Source organism: Tupaia chinensis, unplaced genomic scaffold (genome assembly GCF_000334495.1).
Source record: "Tupaia chinensis unplaced genomic scaffold, TupChi_1.0 Scaffold144255_1, whole genome shotgun sequence".
Classification (NCBI taxonomy): Eukaryota; Metazoa; Chordata; class Mammalia; order Scandentia; family Tupaiidae; genus Tupaia; species Tupaia belangeri.
In genome coordinates, this window is record NW_006204113.1 from 4061049 (window position 1) to 4070617 (window position 9569).

The 9569-nt window shown below is 53.9% G+C and overlaps 1 protein-coding gene across 5 annotated transcripts in view; it reads right to left on the minus strand.

The window, feature by feature from the left end:
* Positions 1 to 541: 541 nt before the first annotated feature.
* The window catches only part of ITPRIP (inositol 1,4,5-trisphosphate receptor interacting protein), a 24981-nt gene continuing 15953 nt past the window's right edge, over positions 542 to 9569 (minus strand). For all 5 annotated transcript variants that reach the window (XM_006166418.3, XM_006166419.3, XM_006166417.3 and 2 more), the window contains one exon: positions 542 to 2233. In XM_006166418.3, the coding sequence (XP_006166480.1) occupies positions 569 to 2230 (1662 nt within the window). In that variant the 5' untranslated portion in view covers positions 2231 to 2233 and the 3' untranslated portion in view covers positions 542 to 568. The remainder of the gene's footprint in view (positions 2234 to 9569) is intronic.

Consider the following 9569-nt stretch of genomic DNA (forward strand, 5'->3'; position numbering starts at 1 on the left):
GGGCCCGTACCCACTGGGGGGTTTGACTCACCACTAGGTATTTTTTTCAAATAGCATAAAAAAATGTGGCAGCCACAGTGGGACCCCTTTTGTGGTACAGAATGTGGATCAAAGGCTGTGAATTCCACCTGTCCCTATTGTGCTGTGGCTCCGATAGCCAAAGGTCCCCAGGGGTCTGGGGTAGGTCTAAACATGGCTCCCTGTCAACATTCCTAGAGATCCTCGGCTAATGTTCAAGGACAGACTGGACCTGGGATGCAGAAAGGATTACACCCAAATCAGAGTCAGAGTGTCCTGGCATCCTTGTGGCTGTTTGTGGTGATCCGAAAGTGAGCTGCGGAGGGCCACTCTCCAAACCCAAACAACAGCTTTCCTAGCAGGCCCTGTGCCATGAAAGGCCAGCTAGCTCCCAGCTGGAATTCTGCTTCCTCTGCAGAGCAGGCCCTGGCTTCAGGCAGGCTGGGCCACAGCTCCCAACAAGACCTGCTTCTTCCAAGAGCAGGCTGGCAGGTGCCCCACAGGCGTGACATGTGGGATGCCGGGTCCCGGACCTGGGCTCCCACATGCTCTACAATGCGACAGCTTTCGGCGGCAGGCTGCCATGGTCTGCAGGGACATGGAGGGAATACTCGCTAATGAGCGCTGGGGCATTTTTCAGCATCTCATAGAAGGAGTCCACTGTCTTGCGGTACAGACTTCGCTGCAGGACAAAGGGCCGGAAGAGGTTGAGAGGCTCGGCCCTGCGCACAGCCTCGGGGAGCCCCATGGCCTCAGGCACCTTGCAGTTGCCGATGAAGAAGTGATGGAGCTTCTTCTCGAGCAGGCTCTTCTCCAGGAAGTAGAGAAGCTCGTGCAGGCGCCTGTCGAGCTGCTCTGCCTGCCAGTCGCAGGCCCGCCGGGACAGCAGCAGGTGTAGCAGTGCCGTCTTCAGGTGGTAATTGCTGAGCCCGCTGGGGCCAGTCAGGCGGCTCTGCTTGGAGAGCAGGAAGGAGGCGATCTGCAAGCAGCTGAGGTGGCAGGAGCCCTCAGGCAGCGCCTTCGACGTCATCCTGAGGAAGTGTCGCTCATAGACAGCAAAGGACAGGAGCCAGTCAGTGCTGGGAGCCTGGGTGTCCCCAGGAGGCTCCCTGGGAAGGTGGGAGACAAAGTACAGGTCTGTGTCATCACACTGGATCACTGGAATCAGGTTAAAAGGCATGAACTTCCCTGAGCGGAACTTGATCTTGAGGGACCCCGGGGTGTCCAGCTGGCCAAAGGCCAGGTCGAACTCGTACTTGCGGGCAATGCGGTGCCAGGCTCTGGTGAGGGCCACCTGGAACCACTTCATGACCTGCACCGTGTCCAGGTATGGGGACCCTCTGGCACACAGCAGGTCTTCCATCTCGCCCCCGCAGGGCTGTGCCACGCTGTTCTTGCCATGGAGAAGGCACAGCATGTCTTCCCCGAGCTTGGTCTTGCCGCAGATACAGCCCAGAGCATCCCCGTCGGCTCGGACCACCTTGATCTGGCCAAAGCCTTGGCGATCCAGGGGCACCGAGCGGCTGGAGCACCAGAGCTCTGGGTGGAAGCGGTAGGGCTCAGGGGGTGTGAAAGGCACAAAGAGGTCACATAGCAGAGGCCTGTCCACCTGCCAGTTCTCATACATGCTGTCCACGCCAATGAAGTCCTCTACCTCCATGTCTGTGTCCCGGTTGCAGAGGCTCCTCAGGGCCTCCAGCAGGTCATCCACAAAGCCTTCCACAAACTCCCGGGTACGGGCGGCATCAGCGGTGGCCCCCCGGATGCAGCGCTCATAAAAGTGGCTGAGTGTGGCCTTGTTGGGCAGAGTGAGCCCCCGCAGGGGGGCACTCCCTGGCCCAGGCAGTTCGTCCTCGTCACCGCCCAGGCACTCGGGTGAGGGGCCGTCCTGATGGTCCTGCCGCCACACCTCAATCATCAGGAAGATGATCATGCAGAGAGTGCTCCAGAGGTCCCAGGCCGCACGTGTGTCATTCTGCTGCTGGCCCTCCTCTGCCACCTGCTCCAGGGCTTCCTTCTCAGCCACCAGCCGTGCCACCTCCTCCTCCAGGCGCAGCTGCTCCAGCTGCAGCTTCTCTTGGTGTGCCTGCATCTTGCGGATGATCTCGTCTTCATTCTCGGGGACTGTGGCGTTCTCCCGCGGGAACAGCAGTGGGTGGTTGATGATGGCTGTCACCACCACCAGACACACCCGGAAGAGCCCCATGGCCATGGCCTGATGACAAAGAGAGAGACCAATGGTCATACCAAGCAACACTCAACACCACGTCTTCCCTGGCCCCTCGTACCACAGAGCTCGGATCTTCTCCTACCCAAACCCTGGCTCTCTTCCCTACAACCTCGTCACGTGCTTCAGCCTAGCCCTGAGAGAAAGACCTCAAAGGCCCTACCCGTGGTGGATATCTCTTTCTGACTGTCCAGACATTCCTCTTGCTGGTAGCAATGCCTCACTGTCCCTGAGAACCAACCCTTTTCTCTCCCCAGTTCCCATGGCTGGGGTGGGGAAAAGCACAGACCCAAACTTGAGGGCTGGACATGTAAGTCAGGCCTAAGGCAATCTGACCACACCACCACTTCCTCAAGCTACAGCCACTGTGACTGGTTCAGGGAAGAGCATCTGACCCAATTCGTGCCAATGGGAGAGAGATGTAGGATGTGTTGGGACCAATGGGGAGAAAGACTTGCCCTGTTGCTAGGGTTGTCGAGGGACCAGGGTTACATCTGCCATAGTGATGGCTCTCTGGCCATCAGAAAAAGGAACCTGCCCGAGAAAGACGCCAACACAGAGGAAAGCACACCACCTTGCCAATCCAGCTGGGCTTTTTAGTCATATAAGATAATAAAGAAGTCTTTTTTCTTTGAGTTGGTTTGGGTTGTTTCCATCACTCAAAACCAAGATAATCCTGAATATAACATCTCCTTCCCTCCCTAGTGAATGCCACCTAACGAATTCATCTTCCTGCAATATATTGAGTCACCCGGAAAGTCATGACATTTTTGCACAGAAAAACATAGTCAAGTATGTCATGATGTTCCCAGTGACTTAATAGTAAAGCTTAATGGTTGTGGACAAGAGGGTCCAAAGCCAGCCCTTTGAATAGCTGGGCGACCTTGGGCAAGTGAACTCACTTCTCTGAGCCCTAGTTTCCCTATGTACACCTCCCAGGGTCACAGTACTGATGGATGCGATCCATGCCCAGTGACCGGCACAGCACAGTCATTGGACAGTAACTACTGGCACAGTTTTGAGGCCCGTCTTCTCTCTCTTGTACGCCTCTCCTGGTCTGGAAGACCCCAAATGCAGACACAGATCTCCTGGCCTTCAGTGTTTCTCCAGGACAATCTTGGTGACAACCAGAGACTGAATGAGTCCCTGGTTCACCTCTCATGAGGCATCTGAACTTAAAAACTGATCTTTAAAAAAAGTTTATTTATTATTTATTTATCTATTTATTTGTTGTGATTTGGGGGCTGCCAGGTCTGGGACTTGAAGCGCAGTTGGCCATGTGGGAGTCCAGTGCCTCAACCACCATACCACCTGCTGGTCCCTAAATCTGCCCTCTTAATTGTGAAAGGATGCATTTCAGGATAAGTGGATTTTTAGGTCTCCTAGGGAAGGGCTAAACCCTTATAAACTGTAATTCAAATTGTGAACCAGGAGTGCAATATCTTCTGAGATCTCCTTAGAAATGCAATCCCAGGCCCACCCTACCCACTGAGTCAGAATCTGTATTTTAACACCAACCACTTCAAATTCTGGGAAGTGTCGTCTTACTGTGTAAGCCTCCCATACACCCTCTCCTCTCTCCAGCAGGAAACTTGGGAATTACAATCCGCCCTTTCCACATTGTCTGACTTGCTTCCTGCCTGAGCTCAGCAAAGAGAGCATGTGGTCAAAGCAAATCACTCAAGGTCCTGAGATTACTGACGGACGACTGATGCCTCAGAGAACTTCCATCACCTCCTGGTGCATGCAACACTGGCCGATAGGAGTTTCAGGGTAGACCTGAGCCCATTCTCTTTGGATTGAGATCTGCTCTTGAATTTGCACAATGAAAATCTTGCTCTAACTGGTGCCCAGGAGAAGGAGTTTGTCACCAGGTGAGGACATTTTGCAGATTGTACCAGGCAAGGGGCAGGATGTAGGTGGTTCGAGCTGGCTGCCAGCCATGCCTGGGCAAAGCCTGCTGCTCAGATGTGACTCCGACTGCTCCACCCTCTGCACAGCTGCATGTGACAGCAGGAGCCCAAAGGGGTGGGAGCAAGAGGCTTGAAATCCAGCTAGGAGACAAATTCAGATGGCAGAGGTGAGCTTGGAAGAGGAGAGCCCACGGGCTTCCATAGAGAAGGGAATGGGGAATAGGAGAAGGTAGGGGAAGTCAGGCTGGAAGGTGGGTGGGGTAAGGAAAAAGGACACGGGCATCTAGCCGGTTTTGTTTCCCCAAGCCAAGGAGCAGCTTGCTAGATAACTGCAGAAACAGGTCAGCCCAGGTTTCCACATTAGAAAAACATCCAGGAAAGTTTTGCTCAGGTAGTCCAAGGCAAAACTGTGAGGCTGGCCGAATAACACACATCAGTTTAAGGTAAGGCATAGAGCAGTATTACCAGGCGATAACCAGTGAGGAGGTAACTCGGGGGTTTGAAGGACCTTCACGTCCCCTGTACCATAGACAGCTGCCTTTGGGCAGGGCGGGCCTTGCCCAGTCACAGCAATATCCCTGGCAACTCCCAACCCAGGACGGAGTCAAGGTCAACTCAGGATAGGATGCCACCAATTGGAGGGTGGTGCCTTCGTCAACCCCTACATCAGGGAAGCCCTTCTCCTCTCTACCGAGCAGCTTCTACAGTGCCCCATGGACACCCTCATGCCTGCTGGGATGACGGGCTCTAAGAGCCTTTTCATACTGGGGCAGGCAAGGTTCTGAAATCCAAACCAACTGGCAAGATGGAATCTAGGTCAAGGGGTTAAGAGAGCAGACGTACTGGGGCAGGCATGGTTCTGAAATCTAAACCAACTGGCGAGACGGAATCTAGGTCAAGGGGTTAAGAGAGCAGACTGTAGAGAAAACAAGACAGAGCTAGAACCAGCAATGTGGACCTACAAGATGTGGTTTTAGACAAAGCAGAGCTTCTCAGAACCTCAGTTTCTTCATCTGTAAAATGGGAATAATAATACCTGCTGTTATAAAGCTTGAACAAGAGAATGCATTGAAAGTGCTATGCAAAATGCTAGCCTCTGAGCAAGTTTTCTTACAAGAGGGAAGCTGAGATGGGATGGGACTACACAGACGAACCTGCCTGCAATGGGGTTAATAATGAAGTGGGCCAGTTCCAGCAGATGGCGTGATGGCTTCATTGCCGGATTCTCACATAGTGACTACGGTTTGAGTCCCAGATCCAACGGCTTAAAACGCATGGTGCATGCGTGCGTGTGTGCCCAAAATCCTAAGAGAAGAGGTTGTGGCGTAGCCATCCCCCTTGGGGGTTGATTACTCGCTTTCTGTCTCTCTGTCTCTCCATAGAGTGCACACATCCAATAGCAAAAATCTCTCTAAAATAGTAGTAATAATAATAATAATGAAGCGGGCCACACAGACGCCCCTCTGAGAACTCTCGCAGGATGTGGGCAGCCCATAGTAACCCTGACAATAGTAGCGTCACAAATAGGACTCTGGCAGGAGTGCTAGGGAAACAGTGCAGTGACATGGAAGGTTCTTGGGCTGTCAGCCCAGCAGACCTGGGTTAGAACCTTGATTCTGCCCCTTGCTGGGTGACCTGGGGTGGACCGCGTAGCTTCTCTAGGCTTCCCTGCTTTGCTAGTGAGGTGGAGTTCTAACTGTCTCTACATCATGAGGATGTTGAGAGTCTCAAGTGAAATCACACCGTACACCTTGGGTGCTGAGCAAGGAGTCTGGCATGGATTGGGCACCCAACACATAGCAGCGCCCTCCCCCTCAGCGTCCACAGGCTCCTGTTTTCTTACCTGCCAAGCACACCAGCCCTGCCCTAGTCCCTGGAGTGCAGGAACACACGCTCAAAAGTGCTTTGAAAGCACAAAACACTCCACTGTTATTGCTGTTCTTTGGCACATCACCCTGCTCACCCTGCCTCCCGGCAAAGGAGAAAGCAGCCTTCAGAGCCAGGGAGCCTCCTACCGGTCAGGAGTTCCCTCTGACTCACCTCCTGGCCTGAACAGCCTCCTCCACCCCTGGGATTGGAAGCCAGCTGTCATTTTGCTCCTTGCTAAACCCTGCTCAGGCTGGCTCTGTCTGCAGCACCCTAGGGCTGGAGCAGGGAGGGCCAGGCCAACACAGAAAATGGGCTATAGCTGCTCTGCCCCATGAGATGGGGCTGAGGTGGGCACCTGCGCTACTTCTCCACCTGTGCTAATTCCCCTTCGTGGGCCAGGTTATAAGGAACACTGCCCTGGGGGCCAGGCCAAGGACAGAGGAACAAGGAGAAGAAATAAGGGTCTGGAATCTCAGGGAAGGAACAGGTAGATGGGAGCCTCTCATAAGCGGCAGATATGTGTGTGTGTGCATGCACACATCCCTGCAACGTATGTATGCATGTGCACGTGTGCACACACACACACACACACACACACTTCCCCAAAGAGCCACTTCCCCAGTGCTAAGGGTGACCGCCTCGGCTTTGACCCAAAACTCTCACCTTCCGCGGCTGTTACACACCTGTGGTCTAAGACATCGGCTGGTGAGTTTGGCTTTGAATAAGCCTGGGTCACTGGGAGGGCTTCTGTCTGTGTGCTTGCCAGGAAGCAGGCAGGAAGTCTGCTCAATTCCTCTCCACCCCCGCCCTTACCCACAGAGAGGGGCGGCCCATGCAGTTCACAGCTAAACTTAGCCTGGCAAAGGGCCAGGGTCACAGGGCAGCAGGGACTGGGGCAGAGGGCTGCAGGTGGTTGGCCAGGACCAGTGGATTACTCAGATCCTTACTCCAAGGCTGGGCAGACCCTGGGGGAGAAATCTAAGATGGTTCCTTTGCTTCCCTGGGGTCCCTCACTCCTGTGTCCCCCAGGGCCAGAGTGCTCCCCAGCACAGCTTAATGGGATGGACCCCACTGCGAACTGTCTGAGAGCTCATCTTGGGGAGATGTTGGAGTGCAACTCTCTGCTCCACATTCACTCCCTTCCCTCCTTCCAAAGAGAATTCTTGCAACAAACCAGGAACAGTCTGTCAGCCCCACTGCTGGTTTATCACAGAACCCTTCCACCCCGGCACCCACCTCCTCCCAACAGGGCTGGCTGACTGTGGCCCGGGCAGCAGGGGCACCCAGCACCCATTTCTCAGCCATCGTTTTCCCTCTGGGGTGGTTCTCGAAGCAATCGGCAGTAACACCACCACCTGGGAACTTGTTAGAAATGCCAAATTTCAGGTGCAGCCCCAGACCTGCTCATAGGAATTTCCAGGGGTGGGGCCCAGCACCTGTGTCTTCACAACCTCCAGAAGTTTCTGCCGAGGTGTGAGAATCATCTTCCAAAGTCAGGCGACCTGGATGGAGGAGGGTGGGGCTCCTGTAGTGTCACATCAGCATAGATCCTGGAGTTTGCCAAGGGCATGCCCGTGCTCGACCTCTCAGATGCAATTAGCCCTGCTAATTACTACAGAAAAGCAGCCCCGGCCCTGGCGCCATCACTGTAGGTTTCCCTTATGAAATGGAATAAAGGAGAGACTCAGGGTGCTCTTAGCCAAGGCTGGAGGGGCTTCCTTGGGTCCCTGTCCCATAGTCCAAGGAAGAAGGAGCCAAGGGAGACCAGAGTTGTCCTAAGTTGAGGCTGAAATCCTGGTGGAGTTTTGCAGTCCCAGCTAATGAGGTGCACAGTGGTTTGAGAAACATAAAACCACAGATTCAAGAAAGTCAGAATTTAGAGTTGCACTAATCTAAGATTCACTTCATAGATGAGGAGACAGAGGTCTAAAGAGGAGACATGCTTGACTGGGCATGGGGTGGAGGTGGCTGTGGCAGGCTAGACATCATCCCACGGGCCTCCCAGGAGTATCTGGGGGGATTCTTGCACAGAAGAGTAGTGAAAGGAAATGACTGGATGAACCATCATTTACCAGGCAGTTACCCAGAAGTACATGCATGTGTCTTGTCACTGGATTTGTAGAACATCAATTAGGTAGTTACCCCATCTCACAGATAAAGAGACCAACAGTCAGGGAGATTCACTGAGGGGCCTGGAAGGTTCCCTGGTTACAGTGCATGGACTGTATGTCAGCAGAACCCCATTGGGTGCCCCTCTCTCTGTACTCCCTCCATCCTCCTAGGGGGTTGATGGGAAACCCAGTGATCCCCACCATCTACCCCTGCCCGGCTGCAACACTGGACACCACTGCCAGTGGTGGCCACCAAAAACCATCCAGGTTGGCTCTTTTCCTGAGTGTCCCTGGTCTTGGAGAAACAGGACTATGAGGAAGGATCGGTTGAACGCTGAGAACAAGTCCAACCTCAAGTCTTGGGTGTTGGACTTCCGAGGCTCTGGTGGGTAGTCTGAAGCCCTGGTGAAGCTCTTTTCCCACGGCCCAGCCTACCCATCTCATCTCTGAGTCTACGCTTCTCTCCAGTAGAGCCAACACCCCAAGCTGGAGTCACAACAGCTTCACTGCCAAGGCAATGCCACCCATTGTACAGGGTCAGCTAGGGACTCCTCCTCTAGGACCTGTCCCTGGGAGCAGGCCTGTCTCACCCTTCCCAGAACTCCTACAGGTTAGGACACCCTTCTGTTCTTTTTTTGTCAGTTCAGACACTGGTCCCTGTCTTCCCACCATGGTTCCAGAATGATCAAGAAGGTGGATGTCTTCCTGCAGCCCCCACGGCACCAGGCAGAGCTGGACATGCTACTGGCTCCTGACTTCTTAGTGGGAGTTAACTTATCACGCATTTGGGAGGAGATGACTGGGGGCAGACACAGCTGTTGAAGTGACATGTCTCCACCAACTCCTTCCTCTTTGCCTAGCTCGGATTCAGGACGCAGTACAAACTGTCCTGAAGCAGCAGCTCAGAGTGCATCCCTGCTCAGCCTGATTGGCCCCCACCCTTCCAGGACAGTGGGAAAGGGGAGGGCCTTGCAGAGCTGGCCCCGCCCCAGCAAGGGCAAGTACATAGAGCTAGCTCTGGGGCATCTCTGGCTGGGGTCTCTTGTCACTTTTTTTTTTTTTTTTGAAGAGGTTTTTGCTATAGGGTGCGTGCGCTCCACCAGACAGACAGAGAGACAGAGAGACAGAAAGCGAGAAATCACCCCCTGGGGAGATGGTCACGCCGCAATCCCTTGTCCTTTCTCCTCTTGGGGTCCTGGGCACTCATGCACACGCACATGGCGTGAGTTTTAAGCTACTGAGTCCGGGATGTGAACCGTGGTCGACTACATGGGCGTCCAGTGACAAAGCCATTACGCTAACTGCTGGTCCCAAAAAGAGACTGTGATCGGAGCATGCCCCATGGAGGGGAGAGGAACGAATTTTCTCACTCTGCTTCTTTCTTTTCTTTCTTTTTTTTGGAGAGGTTTTTGCTGTAGGGTGTGTGCGCTC